Source organism: Notamacropus eugenii, chromosome 6, assembly GCF_028372415.1.
Source record: "Notamacropus eugenii isolate mMacEug1 chromosome 6, mMacEug1.pri_v2, whole genome shotgun sequence".
In the NCBI taxonomy this organism is placed as follows: domain Eukaryota; kingdom Metazoa; phylum Chordata; class Mammalia; order Diprotodontia; family Macropodidae; genus Notamacropus; species Notamacropus eugenii.
In genome coordinates, this window is record NC_092877.1 from 122,998,514 (window position 1) to 123,016,349 (window position 17,836).

At 35.7% G+C, this 17,836-nt stretch overlaps 1 protein-coding gene across 13 annotated transcripts in view; it reads right to left on the bottom strand.

Moving 5' to 3' along the window:
- Positions 1–17,836, bottom strand: part of SCLT1 (sodium channel and clathrin linker 1) — a 264,118-nt gene that overhangs the window by 133,358 nt on the left and 112,924 nt on the right. For 12 of the 13 annotated variants that reach the window (XM_072620993.1, XM_072620989.1, XM_072620996.1 and 9 more), the window contains 2 exons: positions 11,852–12,029; positions 6,899–6,997 (listed from right to left, as the gene is read on the bottom strand). In XM_072620993.1, coding sequence (XP_072477094.1) covers positions 6,899–6,997; positions 11,852–12,029 — 277 coding nt within the window. The remainder of the gene's footprint in view (positions 1–6,898; positions 6,998–11,851; positions 12,030–17,836) is intronic. The other variant, XM_072620995.1, reaches the window with a different exon arrangement.

Below are 17,836 nucleotides of genomic sequence, written 5' to 3' on the forward strand. Positions count from 1 at the left end.
AAGTTATCACTCTTTGCAGATGATATGATGATATACTTAAGAGAATGTTATAGAATCAAATAAAAAACTACTTGGAAAAAATAAACAACTTTAACAAAGTTGCAGGATATAAAATAAACCCACATAAACCATCTGCATTTCTATATATTACTAACAAAGCCTAACAGCAACAGTTTGAAAGAGAAATTCCACTTAAAGTTACTGTCGACATTATAAAATATTTGGGGGTCAACCTGCCAACACAAACCCAGAAATTATATGAACACAATTACAAAACACTTTTCACACAAATAAATTGAGATCTAAATAACCAGAAAAACATCAATTGCTCATGGGTAGGTCAAGTCAATATGATAAAAATGACAACTCTACCTAAATTAATTTACTTATTCAGTGCCATACCAATCAAACTAGCAACAATTATTTTCTAGAGCTAGAAAAAATAATATCAAAATTCATCTGGAAGAACAAAAGGTCCAGAATATCAAGGGAATTAATGAAAAGAAATGCTAGGAAAGGAGGCCTACCCCTACCAGATCTTAAATTGTATTATAAAGCAGCAATCATCAAAAGTATCTGGTATTGGCTAAGAAATAGAGGGGTAAATTAGTGGAATAGGTTAGGTACACAAGACACAGTAGCCAATGATTACAGCAATCTACTGTTTGATAACCCCAAAGACCCAAGTTTCTGGGATAAGAACTCATTATCTGACAAAAACTGCCAGGAAAACTACAAACAGTATGGCAAAAACTGGTTATACAACAGTCTGACACTATATACCAAAATAAAGTAAAAGGCCAATACCATAAACAAATTAGGGCAGTAAGGAATAGTTTATCTGTCAGATTTATAGAGAATGGAGGAATTTCTGACCAAACAAGAGATAGAGAACATATGAAATGCAAATGGATAATTTTGATTACATTAAATTGAAAAGTTTTTGCACAAACAAAGCCAATGCAACCAAGATTAGGAGGGAAGCAGAAAACTGTAAAAGAATTTTTACAACTGATGTCTCTGATAAAAGACTCATTTATAAAATATATAGAGAACTGAGTCAAATGTACAAAAATACAAGTCATTCCCCAATTGATAAATGGTCAAAGGATATGAACAGATAGTTTTCAGAGGAAGAAATTAAAGCTATCTATAGTCATATGAACAAAGGCTCTAAATCACTATTGATTAGAGAGATGCAAATCAAAACAACTCTGAGGTACCACATCACACCTATTAGATTGGCTAACATGACAAAACAGGAAAATGATAAATGTTGGAGAAGATGTGAGAGAGTTGGAACACTAATTCATTGTTGATGGAGCTGTAAGCTGATCCAACCATTCTAGAGAGCAATTTGGAACTATGCCCAAAGGGCTATAAAAATGTGCATACCTTTTGACCCAGCAATACCACTTCTAGGGCTGTATCCTAAAAAGCTCATAAAAAAGGGGAAAGGACCCACATGTACAAAAATATTTAAGCACCTCTTTTTGCGGTGGTCAAGAAATGGAAATTGAGGTAATGCCCATCTATTGGGGAATGGTTGAACAAATCGTATATGAATGTAATGGAATACTACTGTGCTGTAAGAAATGATGAACAGGTGGACTTCGAAAGACTTACATGAACTGATGCTAAGTGAAATGAGGAGAACCTCAGCCCTTTGCAGCCATGCAGGACCTAAAACAATTCCAAGGGACTCATAATAGAAAATACCATCCATATTCAGAGAAAGATCTACGTAGTCTGAATGCAGAGTGAAGCAAACTATTTTCTTTGCTTTTTTTATTTTGCTTTGTTTTGGTTATTCTTTCTCATGGTTTCTCCAATTCATTCTGGTTCTTCTATACAACATGACTGATGTGAAAGTATGTTTAATGAGAATGTATGTGTAGAGCCTATAGCATGCTGCGTTGGGGAGGGAGGAGGGAAGGAAGGAAGAGAAAATTTAAAACTTATGGAAGTGAATGTGGAAAACTGAAATAAACTTTTTAAAAAATTCAAATAAAAGAGTTTATCTGTATATAAAATTTCAAATGATTTTAAGTTTTAATCCCTTTTCAATGATAATTTCAAAAAAATATGGTAAGGGACTTTACTACTAAGTCCAAGAAGTATAATGGAGAGCACTTGATTAAAGATCACAAGAGAAGAAAAAAATATGTTATCAGATAGACCACCTGTCCAGAAAGAGAAACTAAATGAGGGATACAGGAATAGATCACAAATCTGGCAGAGAGCTAGAATCCAGTAGTAGGGAGATAGGAAATTATCCAAATCTATGTTAGAGCACACCCTCTCTCTCTTTCTGCTAAATGCAGATCAGCTAATAATTTATTTGCCTTAATGTAAAATTCATCCTTTAAAAGTATGAAGAATCAACTAAGGGAAATCTCAGACTGGAATGAATCTTCACTACTAGAAAGTAATTGGTTCTTGGAATGGAAATAATGGGAAATGTGGGAGGAAGTTACCACTCCCAGGTAAAGTTTGTAATACAGGACAGGAAAGTCAGACTTTGATATGTACACTAGACTTTGGGAAAGCAGACTTCCAACAGCTAAGAGGAAGGATAGGTAGGCAGGTTTTGATGGACTAAAATTCTATAGAAGTCAGCATAGGAGAGATGAAAAAGTCTTAAAAATGAAATTTCCAAGTCAAAGTGAAATTATTTCAATAAGGAAGAAAAATGAAGTCTGAAGAGTGTGCTATAGATTCACAAGGAATATACCAATTAATCAATTAATAGACATATATTAACCAGATAGTAGGTCAGGAACTCGTCTAAGTGTTGGTAATTAAAAAAAAAAGCAAAAAACATCTTTTACCTTTAAATAAAAAGCAAAAAAACTTCTTGCCTTTAAGGAGTTTAATGGGGGAGACATCACATATATGCAAAGGTACATAACAGAAATATACACATGGAAGGTAATATTAGAGAGGCAGATTGGAAGTATGATATATGGATAGTGTTGGACTTATTGCAAGAAGACCTGGGTTCAAATTCAGCCTCAAACATTTATTAACTGTGTGACCCTAGGCAACTGATTTAAAACCTCCTGGTATCGTCTTCTTATCTGTAAAGGCAGGGTATTAGGCTGGTTGGTGTATCTAAATTCCCTTCTAAGCTGTCAACCTCTGAATCTAGGAAGGCATCAGCAACTAAGGGAACCAGGAAAGGTTGAGCTAAAATTCAAGGGATTTTGAGAGAATATGAGTAGGAAAAAAAAAATTAGGCCTGGGAAACAGCCAGTGTAAAAGAATGGAAACAGAAGATGGAGTATCCTATAAGGAACAGCAAGGACGGGAGAGTGGCTCCACCATAGTGTGCATGGAAAGGAATAAAGAGTTAGAAGATTGGGAAAATAAAAAGGGTCAGGGTGTGAACCATTAAAATGCCAAAGAGACCAGCCTAGAGTTAACCAAGAAGTAAGGAGGAGCTGTTGAAAATAAATTAGTAAAGAGAATTATACCTTCAGACCTATACTTTTAGAAAAATCACTTTGTAGCTATGTGAAAGAAAGACTGAAGAGCAGAAAGAGACTTGTAGAGAATCAGTCAGAAGGTTTTATCATAGAGCAGGTAAAGGGTGCTCCAAGTCTTAACTAGGGATCTGATTCTCCAAGTGGTAAGTGGGTATAAAGTGGAGGTAGAAGTGATAACAACTGGCAACTGACTGGATCTGTGAGGTTAGTGAAAGGAAGAATTGAAGATATGAAGATAACAGCATGGGGGCAAATCTGTGTGACTGGAAGGGAAGCAGTGCCCTCCACATCTAAGAGAAAGACTGCTAGGTATGCAGATGTGGGAACTATCTGCACAGATAATGATAACTGAGCCCACAATCACATCAGTGGACATGACATGGATGAAGTAGCAAAAAACACTGAGAAAGAGCGATTAGCAAGATGGAAAAGAACCAAGAGATAGCAGTTATGAAAACTCAGATTGATCATATCCAGAATGCAAAGATGAGTCAAGTCCAGAGATTAAGAAGGATAAGTGCTGAGAAAAAGCCATGTGATCTGACAATGGATACATTCCAAGTACCTTTGGAGTGAACAGTTTCAGATAAACCATGAGGTTGGTTGCTGAACTGGAAAGAATACAGAAATAAAAGAAGTGGTAGCCCCTATTAAAGACAGATTTTTCCAGAAGTTTAGCTTGCCAATCAGCCCAGACTTTAAAATACAGAAAATAGAGCAAGGGCTGGAAATGGAATAATGTAAAAATTGTCCTGTGAATGGTCTTATGAATCAGCATCAAGAATGCTAAAGCCCCAAAGGAATTGAGGCTGGCAAGAGCAGCTCCCACAGAAAGGGGTCTGGAATAGGAATAGCCACATTGTGAAAAAGAGGGTCAGAGAATGGATAAGACCTTTTCTTGGGGTGGGTGGGATAAGTGGAAACAAAACAGGATGCACCTGTTCAATTCCTGTCTTGCTTTTGATTACTCTTGAAAGGACAATAGCCATGGTAATGCAATGTGAAAATAAAAATGGCTCGCAGGGAGCTGGTACGCAAAATAAGGAAGTAGTATGAGGGAGTCTAGATGATGAATTCATGTGGTCTAAATCCTTGGGTACTGAAGGACTGCCGGCCAGGATTGCTAAGCCATTGTAAGCGATAAATGAAATCACAGAAAACAGGAAAAGGAATACAGGTCTAGATAAGAAAGGATGCTGTTCTCTTTTTTAAAAGACAAGAACAAATGAAGAACATAATTCACAAACTGAAAACCAATGAGGTTAACTCTAGTACCTGGAAAAATTGTAGGATAGATCATTTAGGACATTGTTAATGAGCATCTAGAAAAGGAAGTGGTGATTCTAAAGAGTAATCTTTTTTTACTTTTTTGACAGTTACTAAACTAGTAAATCAGGGGCATGTGTAGATACTGTTTGCTTAGATTTTTAACAAACCACTTGATACATAATCTCAGACTCTTCTTGGGGGAAAAGTGGAGAAAAGTATATTACATGATAATACAATTAGATGGATTTACAGTTCATTGTATGGTCAAAGTCAGAGTAGTCATTAACAGTGCAACACTGACCTGGAAGGACATCTTCAGATCTGTACATGGTCCTGTGTTACAACAAGTGAATAATCAAGTGGATAAGGACATAGATGACATGCTCACAAAATCTTCAGGTGACACAAATCTGGGAGGGATGTTTTTATATTGAATAACAGACTAGAGCACTGGGCAGAATCTGGTAAGAAGAATTCAGGAGGAATAAATGTAAAGTCTTACACTTGGTTTCAGAAAAATCAGCCTTATCAGTACAAGATGATGGAGACAGTAGTTTATGTGAAAAGATTCTAGGGATTTTAATAGATTACCTCGACATGAATCACCAGTGTGATATGGTAGTAGGAATCATTTGCATAGGGATGATCACTGAATCCACAGGATCCAATGAGGTCAGCAAACAAGTTAGTATAGAGAGAACAATGAAGAGAGGCCAGGACAGTCTTGGAGACACCCAGAGTTAGTGAACATGGCACGAATGAAGATCTAGCAAAGGACACTGAAAAGAAATGGCTAGCAAGGTGAAGAAGAATCAAGAGAACAGACTTAACGAAAACTAGGAGACATCATATAGAGTGCTCAGAGCACCACAATTTAAGAAGTACATTGATAAGTAGGGGGGTATTCAGAGAAGAGCAAAGAGGGGAGTAAAGGGTCTTGCCTGAATTCATATCATATGAAGATCCAGTGAAGAAACTGGGCATGTTAAGCTTAAAGAAAAGAAGACTCCATGAAGACGTGATAGTTGTCTTCATATATTAAGGCAGCTTGGTGGTACTGGGCCTGAAATCAGGAAGACCTGAGTTCAAATGTGATCAGACACTTACTAGCTCTGTGACTCCAGACAAGTCCTTTAACCTCTGTCTGCCTCAGTTTCCTCATCTGATAATAACAGCACCTAACTCCCAGGGTTGTTGTGAGGATCAAACCAGATAATATCTGTAAAGTGCTTACCAGAGCCTTGCACATAGTAGGTGCTTATTTCCTCCTCTTTCCTTCTCCCCTAAAGGCTATCCTGTGAAAAAGATTAGATTTGTTCTATTTGGCTTCAGAAGGCAGAACTAGGAGCAACGGGTATAAATAATAAAGAGGCAAATTTAAACTTGATGTCCAGGAAACTTTTCTAATTATTAAGAGTTGTCCAAAAGTAGGATGGACTGCCTTGAAAAATTGTGCGTTTCTCTTCTCTCCTCTCTTTAAGCAGAGGATGGATGACTACTTGTTAGGAATGTTACAGTAAGGATTTCTTTCAGTTATGGTTTAGGCTGTTAAGTCTATTTTGAATTTTAAATTCTATTACAAAGCTGGAAGAGCTTGGGCTTGAACTCGAGTAAAACGAATCCAAATGCAACACTGTTTTTACTTCACTATACGGCAACAATAACTGAGTCTTAGTTTTTTGGTTACAAATTTCTTTTAAAATCTCTTTTTTAGTCTCTTCCATGGTCCTCTCTTCTCTTTGGTCCAAAAATCTCATAGCCTCTTTGTTTTCCTTCTCTTTGTATGTCTGTGTTTCCCCTCTCCACTTTTTTTTTATTTCTTTGTGTTTCTGTCTCTGTTGCATGTGTGTGCATGCGCGCACATGTGCGTGCCCACACACACACACACACACACACACACACACACACACACACACATACACACACATATACACACACACACTCTCTCTCTCTCACAATCATTAGCTCAAGCAAACTTCCTGCAAACTATTTCACAAGCCTTTACAAAAATGTAATCATCTGCTTATTCTTCATGTAGGTGTTCTGGCAAACACCTATTAAGACAGTATGCAATATTTAGTTATTATGTGCATATTTTTCTATTTTTGTTTAAAATGTTAACAAATTTACAAGTGTCTTACTTCTTTCCTGGTTCGTATAGCAGCCTCTTGTACAAACTGAGACATTGTTTCTTTCATTTTCTCAATATCTTCTTCTTTTTGTTTCTCTTCAAGCAGTGCCTTCAGAAAACAGTAACTAGTATTATTATAAAAAAGTATGATTAATGATAAAAATAGCATAAAGGCAGAAATCTATTCAATAATTACTTACTGGTGAAGATTAAAAACTGAGTTTTTAATTTTCTATTTCTAGCTGCCTACAATAAACCCAGAATAGAAATCAACATCTCTTATGACTCAATGGACATTCAAAAAACCTCTTCTATCCAAGTATATCCATTCTTTCAAAGGTAGGTAGGACTGTAGGCACTTAATAAATACTTACTGACTGTTCTAAAAACCTTAGAATCCTATCTGACTCTCAGTTTCCCTGTATTTTCTTTAAGGAAATTGAGGGAACTGAGGGGAATAGGACAGCAAGGGGTTAATTGTGAGACCTGAGTGAGCCAGTTTGACTCCATCTTTGACTCAATTCTGAATCACCTCAGTTCCCTTTCTATTCAGTTATGGCTCTAGTCCAAATTTTGTCCTGTGAGAAAACTATTCAATTGTAGGAACTGGAAAAAAAAAAAACACCTTATTGCATCATTTCAACCTAGCCCTGTGTGGCTGGGAAGCTAGATCACTTGCTGCTTAGGGATACTCAACCAAGAACCTAGATTATGCTGACCAGAAACCTAGTTATATCCAAATATTGATGCCAGGAATTTTCTCACAATTTTACATTTCAAGCAACCCATATGCCTTATCTGAAAACTGGCCCTTATATCAGTTACAGGTACTTGAAGAGAGTGGGATGTTACCCTTTCTGATTTCAGAAAACTGAACTTGTTTGTTCTCTCCCACCCAACTCGGGAAGTCCCTAATTTTTCATCCAATTAGAAATCAGATGATCTCATGTTATAGTTTCCTTTTAATTAAGTGGCCTTATTTGGTTAATTTTTTTTAATGTGTAAAATTCTGTCTCCTCCTGTATTCAGGGTCCAGCCCTAAGCTGAGGAAGGGGCCTGGTCCTGATGTGTTAAGCAATTGGCATGAACTGCTTAATAAATCAAAGTGCTTGGAAGCTTAAACCTTCGTTTCCTCAATCATTTCATCTTTTACCCACTACATCTCTACCTAATGTCACCTAAACCTAACTCTTTATCTTTAAAATAGCTTTTGGATTTTTCTTTTTCTTGTCTCTTGTATCTGGACTGACCACCTCATGTCCAGACCACTGTCAGACCTCCTAGCTAGTCTTCCTGACTTGATTTTCCTCTTCCAGTTTTTCTTGTTGCTGACATTGTAATCATCCTAATACACATCTCTGATCATAAGAAAATTACTTTCCCTCACTGGACCTCAGCTGCCTAGCTTGTAAAACAAGGGGGCTGAACTAACTGTCCTCTCAGGTCCCTTTCAGCTCTAAATATATGATCCCATGACTATATAACTTTTCAGTTCAAAGTAATTCACTGGAATCAAGCACTGAACTTATAAGCTTAAAGAGCTTGTGGAAGATAATGGAAAATTTGGTGACCTGAAGAAGTTCATCAGTATTGTAGCCAGTCCCTCAATAGCATGTTTGCACAGGTTCTGGATAATGAACAATGTTCTCTCACTTTCCCAGTCACCACTGGAGTGAAGTAAGGCTGTGCACTTGCTCCCATGCTTTTTTAGCATGATGTTTTCAGCAATGTTGTTGGATTCCTTCAACAAGGATAAAAATGGCATCCAAGTCAGTTAGCACACTGACAGTAAATTATTTAACTTAAAAAGGCTACAAGCCACGACTAATGTGGGGGGAAAGTTGGTGTGCAATTTTTTGTTCACAAATGACTGTGCACTCAATACAGACTCTGAGGTTGAGATGCAACAGATTATGGAGTGATTCTCTGCTGCTTGTGTTAATTTTGGCCTGATAATTAATACCCAAAAAACAGGTTCTCCACCATCATACCATCTGTACATGAGAGCGTCAGTTATAGCAAATGGAGAGATACTGAATGATATGGATGCGTTCATTTACTTCATTTACCTTGGCAGTATACTCTCCAGCGATGTACATACTGAAGATGAGGTTGACACACACATTACCAGAACTACCTCAGTGTTTGGGAGGCCCCCCAAGAAAAGTGCAGGAGAAAAGAGCTGTTAGGCTGCCTATCAAAGTGAAGGTCTACAGAGATGTGCTGACCTCATTATTATATGCTATAAAAACTGGAAGGTATACCAGCACCATGCCAGAAAACTGAATTGCTTCCATTTGAATTGTCTTAGGAAGATTTTGAAGACCCTCCTCGTAAGAGACACTGAAGTCCTTTCTCAGCTAAACTGTCAACATTTCAAAATCTACTTCAGACAGAACAACTCCAATGGGTTGGCCATGTTGTTCAAATGCCCAATGTACATTGGCCTGAAAGGCTATTTTACAGAGAACTCACACAAGTCATGCACTCACATGGAAGTCAGAAGAAGGGATATGATGACACTCTTAAGGTCTCTCTGAAAAACTTGTGAATCGAATGTGAGACATGGGAGACACAGACATAGGACCGCCCAACATGGTGTGCCTACATCAAAGAAGTTGCATACTTTGCTCCATGTGCAAAGTAGAATTCCAGTAGCTCAAAAGAAACATGAGATGCTCAAATTTAGAGACAATTTCACTCCCAATGTTCATGTGGATTATTTGTGCCTGGCCTGTGACACAGCACTTCAAGCTTATATTGGTCTGATCAGCTACAGTCAGACACACTAAATACATTGACTTCAAAATAATGATATCATTTTGGTCCTCTCAGAATATTAAGGACAACAACCAACCAATCACTTAACAAATAGTTGTTGAATCAATAAATTAATGGACAAACCAAAGAAACAGATCATGTCTTTTAATGTTCTCTCTTGCTCTCAATGCATAACTGAAATACAAGTAAGCAAATCTGTTGATGGTGACAGTGGGCAAAGGCAAAATGATTACAATCGAAAAAAGATAACATCACACTTCAGGAGAGATTCTTTTGGGAAATTCTTTTGTGGGAAAATGACCTGACTTCTCTTCATGACTATGCCTTAGATATATTGTTCCATTACAATTCTTACTGATTTCATTTCATTTCTTTTACTTTATTATCACCTGTTAAAGCTTGGTCAGAAGATTCAGTCAGTCAATCAACCAGGACGTATCAAGTAGCTACTGTGTGTCAGTGAATAATGTCACTACTGTGGTAAGTGAAGAAATAGTAATGGGATTAGCTGGGGGAAACAAAAGGATCAAGTACTCTCCATCCAACAATAGATTCCTTCCTACACCTAAAGACAATATAATTATCTAAGAACTAAGGAACTGGGGGTTAGAGATTTAAAAGCTAGTAATTCTATTATTTAAATTGAGAACTATTATGATGATGGATTATGAAATAGTATTTATCCATGTCTACCATAGTGTTCAGCCATTTATATTATCAGGCTCCCTCTGACTCAACTACTGTTCCTACTTCAGTGAATAGTCACCCTTAAATCTTTATTCATGGTTTCATGTTTTTCATCAATTTCAAATTGCTCTAATATTTTTACTTACTGCATGTTATTCTTTTTTTTTTTTTTTGCACTTTCTATAACAAAGCCTTCTGTCCCAACTAGGGAGGGAAGGCCAGAATACAGAAGAAAGAACAAAACTACATATCCCTTGCTTAGTAATCCAAGCTAGTTCCCATGTGCAGGGATCTTCAAATGTTTAGCAAAAGACTATTAGCAAACTACTTTTTTTTTTCTGTTTTGACCTATTTCCAAAAGAATTCTTTAGCTGGTGGTTTGCATTTCTCAGTAGAGGTAATAGCATATGAAAACAGAGTCTGTTAAACCTGGGGAAAAAAATTCTTCTTGTTGATACAGAATGTTATTGTGAACAAAACACTGGCTATAGCATCACAGAATCTTAATCTGAACCTCAGTTTTGCTGCTTCTTACTTTTGAGACCTTTACAAGCTGCTTAACCTCTGTGGACCTCAGTTTCCTGATAGGGGATGAGATTAAATGATCTCTAAAGTATAAATTCCATGATTATTCTATGTTCAAACTTACAAGTTAAGGAAACCATCACAATGAACACCAATTATTCATCTTGATATATGATAGCAAAATTCTAATGACTTAGAATACTCACTATCTAAATACCATAGCTCTCTCCTCCAGGAAATTACTTTGCATGAACTTTGGATATATTTTGCATTGATTTATCTGCATACATGATGTAGAATGTAAGCTTCAAGAACGTCAGAACGGTTTCATTTTTGTCTCTATATCTTTTGCCCGGTACAGTGCCTGCCATGTAGTAAGCAATTAAAAAGTGCTTGTTGTACTAAATTGCTGAATGCTTAGAAAATGGATTATTCTGGTTAGTGAACTTTTTGAGTCATTAAGGGTTGAACAGAAAAAAACTTTTTTGACTGATTCCTAGTTAATGACATCTTATTATGCCCCCAAAGTGGTCTAAAACATGCTAGAACAAAAATATTTTTAAAAAAAAATCTTTAATAATTGTAGATTTTATAGTATGCTTCAGAGTAATAATTCTACCAATTCATAACGGAGAATACCAGAGACAGGAGGTATAAGAGACAGAATTAAATGTATAACGACCCTCAAAACACAGCCTGAAAACTTTTTTAAACTAAATTCCTGGTAAGTTTTTCTTGTTATTTGAATCTTTGTCCTAAAAGAGGAAATCTTAAAAGAAAAGGAAAATCCCAGTTAATTTCATGCTTGATTTAATGAATTCTTCTATATCAAAATAAACAAAAAGCATTACCTGACAGAGATACATGGTTTCATTTCTATATACTAATTCTGTGTCCATTAATAAACCTAGTTTTTGTCCCATTATTAAAAGTTAACTATTTTATTATTTTAAGATGTGTATTTTCTTACCTGATTTTTCTGAAGGTTAGCTTCTTCTAAGAGTTGCATGCTGTTCCTGGCTGTTAAAATTGCTTCATACTTCTCATTTTCTAAGTCAGCATATTTTACTTGAAGCTCTTTTGTCTGTTTTTCCAGATTAGTTTTTTCTGTTCTTAGTTGGTCAGCTTCTTGGATTGCTACACATAACCTAAGAATTAATATTCGAATTTTATTAAGAACTATACACTGAAATTATTTCATTATTTTTAGCTACTAAAGAATGTTTAGAATAATATCTGATCAAAAATTTGCTAGTAAAATGATATTCATTGAAACCATACCTATCTAGAATTCTTGGGAAATGAGGTGTAGATCAATGGAGTCGGATCAGTTGTAAAAGAGGTAACCTAGGTAGTCATAAGTTAATTCTTTATGAACTAGAATACTTTTACCCATTTCTATGGAAATCTTTACAAGTTGCAATAAAGATACCCTTATCTTCTTAAGAAGAGTATACCACACATAACTAAGACATTTCTTGATGACTCACGTTTTAACTTTGTTTGGTATACTCTGTTTAAGTTCATCATTATGAACTATCAGCCTATGTAGACACAGTAATATTATCAATATTAGCATAAACAAGCTCTCATGTCCTGTTAAACAATACCACTTAGCAAACCTTCAATGAGGCAAACTGATGCCTTCAAATGCCACAGGGTGACTTTGCCCTCTTCCCTTCTCAACAGTCATGCACAGCTAAGTGGCACAGTAGATAAGAGTGCCAGGCCAGACACTGGGTTCAAATCCTGCCTCAGACACTTATTAGTTGTATGACTCTGGAAAAGTCACTTAACCCTGTTTCCTTCAGTTTCCTTTTCTGTAAAATGAGCTGGAGAAGGAAATGGCAAACTACTCCAGTATCTTTACCAAGAAAACCCAAATCGGGCCACAGAATGTTGAACACAACTGAAACAACTCAACAACAAAAACCATATAATACTCTTTACAGAAATAATGTGGGGTTTAAATAATTGGAGAAACATTAATTGCTCATGAGTAGGCTGAGTCAATATAACAAAAATGACAGTATTACCTAAATTAATTTACTATTCAGCTACATATCAATTAAACTACCAAAGGACTACTTTATAGAGATAGGAAAAAAACCCAGAAATAAAATTCATTTGGAGGAACAATCCCAAGGGAAAGAATGAACAAAAGTGGGACGGAAACTAGCATACCAGACCTTAAACTATTCTACAAAGCAACAGTAATAATAAAAAATAATTTGATAATAGTTTAAAAAAAAAGAATTTGATCTGTGGAACAGGTTAAGTATGCAAAATGTAAAAGTAAATGAACCTAGTCACTAAATGTTTTCTAGAACCCCAAAGTCCCAGTTACTTGGGTAAGGACTTACAAAAAATTTCTAGTAAAACTAGAAAGCAGTCTGGCATAAATTAGACTACACACCAACACCATATATCATGATATATCCATAATCTTATATCATATGTGTCAAGATAAACTCCATATGAATATATGGCTTAGATATAAAAGTTTACATTCTCAATAAATTAGAGGAACAAGGAAGAAATTCACTTTCAGATTTAGAAATGGGGGAAGTACTGATGACCAAATAAAGAACAGAGAACATTGAAGATAAAATGGACAATTTTGATGACATAAAATGTAAGAGTTTTCATGCAAAACCAGTACAACTAAAGTCAGAAATTAATTGAGGGGAAAATCCTTACATTGAGTTTCTCAAGTATAGCTCTAACTTCATAAACATATGTATATACTTCAATATATGTCAAATTTTCAAGTTATATAAAAAAGAGCCACTTTCCCCCAACTGATTTGGTCAAAAGGTATTTTCCAGTAAATCCATGCATCCTACAAATCTCCGTGCTCTTCGTGGGGGTACCACTACCTTCCCAGTCAACTACATTTGCAACCTGTGTTACTCTTGAATCTTTCTTCTTCCCTTCCTGCCATTTCCAATTAATTGTCAATGTTTCTCAATTCAACTTTCAATCACTTCTCTCTATACACATAGCCATTATGCTACTAAAAGACTTCCTCACTTCTAGCTTGGGCTATTTTTTATGACTTCTGAATTGATCTCCTTACTTTGTAGGCTCTATAACCTTTCTAATCCATTCTGCAAATCAATTCCATTTTTCAAAATTGCAGATGTGCAACAGATGACTATTTCCATACACAAAGCGAAAAAGGAAAAAAAGGATTGAACATAAAAGTCTTTATTTATATTATGTATTATTTTTTCTCTTATCATATAATAATGAATTTAACATGATATTTTCAAAGCTGCCCAATTTGTTTCCTACTGACTTTCTTTCTGTTCTCATCTTTGGCATTTTTTAAAAAGCCTCACTAACTTTCTTTTTTCTGCTTTTCTCTCTCTGTCTTTTTCATTTGAGTTCTATTATTGGTAGCCTCCAACCCCTCCCTCTAAAAGAATGAAAAATAAAACCCCTCTATCAAATATACACAGTCAAGTGAAAACAAATTCATACACTGGCTATGTCCAAAAATGCATGCTTTATATTGGGCCTTGAGTTCATCTCCTCTATATCAGGAGTTAAGTACACATTTCATCACGAATACCGAGGAATCATGATTGGTAAATTCACTAATAAGAGGTCTTAATTCCTTTCTTATATGTTTTCCCTTAAAATATTATTATATAAATTGCCTCTGGGTTCTGCTCACTTTATTCTATATCAAATCATGTGTCTTTCCCAATTTTCTATGAAACTGTCCCATTTGTCATTTTTTATGGTGCATGAAGTCTATTACATTCACGTATCATAATTTCTTCAGCCATTTCCCAATTCATGAGTTCACTCACAGTTTATAATTCATTGCTACTACAAAAAGAGCTACTATGGGTATTTTTTCTACATATGACTCCTTTGTCTCTTGCTTTCATCTATGGCACACAGAGGTGCAGTGCATAGATGCTGGGCCTAGTAGTCAGGAACACCTGAATTTAAATCTAGTCTTAGGCAATGACTAGCTACGTGACCCTGGGCAAGTAACTTAACTTCTTGCTTGCCTCAGTTTTCTCTACTGTAAAATGTAAATAATAACAGCATCTACCTCATAAAAAGAATTTAGCATAGTGTCTGTCACAGAATAGATGATATATGAATGCTTATTCCCTTCCCCTTCCCCTTTTATTTCTTTGAAATAGAGACCTAGTGGTGATATCCCTACATAAACATTAGACTCAGTCCAGTGACTTTTGTGGTATGATTTCAAACTGCTTTCCAGAATGCCAGAGTAATCCAAAGTTCCACCAACAGTACTTTATTGTGCCTTTTTCTCCACAATCCCCCTACAGGAATTATCATATTTTTTTATGTCATATTTGCCATTTGGATTGGCAAAAAAAAAAAAAAATTTAAAAAAGGAAACTAAGAGTTGTTTAATTTGCATTTCTCTAATTATAAGTGGTTTGGAGCATATATTTTTTTCCCCAATATGAATGTGGAAAGCTTGAATTTCTTCATCTGAGAACCACTTGCTCACATACTTTGATTAATTTATGTATTGTGGCTTTTTTCAGAGATGTTTGAATCAACTCGATATAGTTACATCTATGGACATTATATATATAAAATATATATATATATATATATATAAAATATATATATATATATATATATAAAATATATATATATATATATAAAAAATATCAGACCTTTATCAGAGAAACTTGTTGAAATTTTTTCTAATAATTTGTTTACCTTCTCATTTTAGCTAAATTAATTTTGTCTGTATAAAACTTCCCAATTTTATAAAATCAAATTTGTCGATTTCATCATCTGTGATCTTCTCTATCTCTTACTTGGTCATGAACTTTTCCCTGTCAATAGTTACAACAGATATATCCTCCTTTGATCCTTTAATTAATGATGTGATCTTTTACATCTAAATCATATATCCATTTGAAAGCTAATCTTGGTATATGGCATAATGTGTTAGTCTAAACTTAATTTCTGCCCAATTGCTTTCCAATTTTTCCAGTAGTTTTTGTAGAATATTGAGTCTTTGACTTAGTACTTCTGAGGGGAGGGAGGTGTCTTTGGGATTCTTGAACACTATATATTAAGTCCATTTATTGATAAGTATCTTCTGTAGCTGATCCATTCCAATGACTTATTTTTCTCTTTTTATCAAATATCTCTGATAATTATTACTGTGTAATACTCTGGGATCTGATACTGCTAAGGTCTCTTCTTCTTCATTTTTTGCTCATGATTTCCTTGAAATTTAAGTTTTTATTATTAATTTTTTAGCGTCATAATTTTTAATTTTTTTTTTAATTTAACTTTTAACATTTGTTTTCACAAAATTTTGGGTTACAAATTTTCTCCCCTTTTATCCCCTCCCCCCCCCAAACCCAAGCATTCTAATTGCCCCTGTGACCAATCTGCTCTCTCTTCTATCCTCCCTCTCTGCCCTTGTCTCCATCTTCTCTTTTGTCCTGTAGGGCCAGATAGCTTTCTATACCCCTTTACCTGTATTTCTTATTTCCTAGTGGTAAGAACATTACAGTTGATCCTAACACTTTGAGTTCCAACTTCTTTAGCTCCCTCCCTCTCCACCCCATCCCTTTGGAAGACAAGCAATTCAATATAGGCCAAATCTGTGTAGTTTTGCAAATGATTTCCATACTAGTTGTGTTGTATAGGACTAACTATATTTCCCTCCATCCTATCCTGTCCCCCATTACTTCTATTCTCTTATGATCCTTTCCCTCCCCATGAGTGTCGACCTCGGATTGCATTTTCCTCCCCATGCCCTCCCCTCTATCCTCCCCCCCACCCTGCTTGTGCCCTTGTCCCCCACTCTCCTGTATTGTGAGATAGGTTTTCCTATCAAAATGAGTGTGCATTTTATTCTTTCCTTTAGTGGAATGTGATGAGAGTAGACTTCATGTTTTTCTCTCACCTCCCCTCTTTATCCCTCCACTAATGAGTCTTTTGCTTGCCTCTTTTATGAGAGATAATTTGCCCCATTCAATTTCTCCCTTTCTCCTCCCAATATATTTCCCTCTCACTGCTTGATTTCATTTTTTTTTTAAGATATGATCCCATCCTCTTCAATTCACTCTGTGCACTCTGCCTCTATGTATGTGTGCGTGTGTGCATGTGTGTGTGTGTACTCCCACCCAGTACCCAGATACTGAAATGTTTCAAGAGTTACAAATATTGTCTTTCCATGTAGGAATGTAAACAGTTCAACTTTAGTAAGTCCCTTATGACTTCTCTTTGCTGTTCACCTTTTCATGCTTCTCTTCATTCTTGTGTTTGAAAGTCAAATTTTCTTTTCAGCTCTGGTCTTTTCATCAAGAAAATTTGAAAATCCTCTATTTCACTGAAAGACCATTTTTTCTCCTGAAGTATTATACTCAGTTTTGCTGGGTAGGTGATTCTTGGTTTTAGTCCTAGTTCCTTTGACTTCTGGAATATCCTATTCCATTCCCTTCGATCCCTTAATGTAGAGGCTGCTAGATCTTGTGTTATCCTGATTGTATTTCCACAATACTTGAATTGTTTCTTTCTAGCTGCTTGCAACATTTTCTCCTTGACCTGGGAATTCTGGAATTTGGCCACAATGTTCCTAGGAGTTTCTCTTTTTGGATCTCCTTCATGCGGTGTTCTGTGGATTCCTTGAATATTTATTTTGCCCTCTGGTTCTAGAATCTCAGGGCAGTTTTCCTTGATAATTTCATGGAAGATGATGTCTAGGCTCTTCTTTTGATCATGGTTTTCAGGTGGTCCCAGAATTTTTACATTGTCTCTCCTGAATCTATTTTCCAGGTCAGTTGTTTTTCCAATAAGATATTTCACATTATCTTCCATTTTTCCAATCTTCTCGCTATGTTCTGTGATATCTGTCTTTCTCACAAAGTCCTTAGCGTCCATCTGTGCCATTCTAGTTTTAAAAGAACTATTTTCTTCAGTGAGCTTTTGA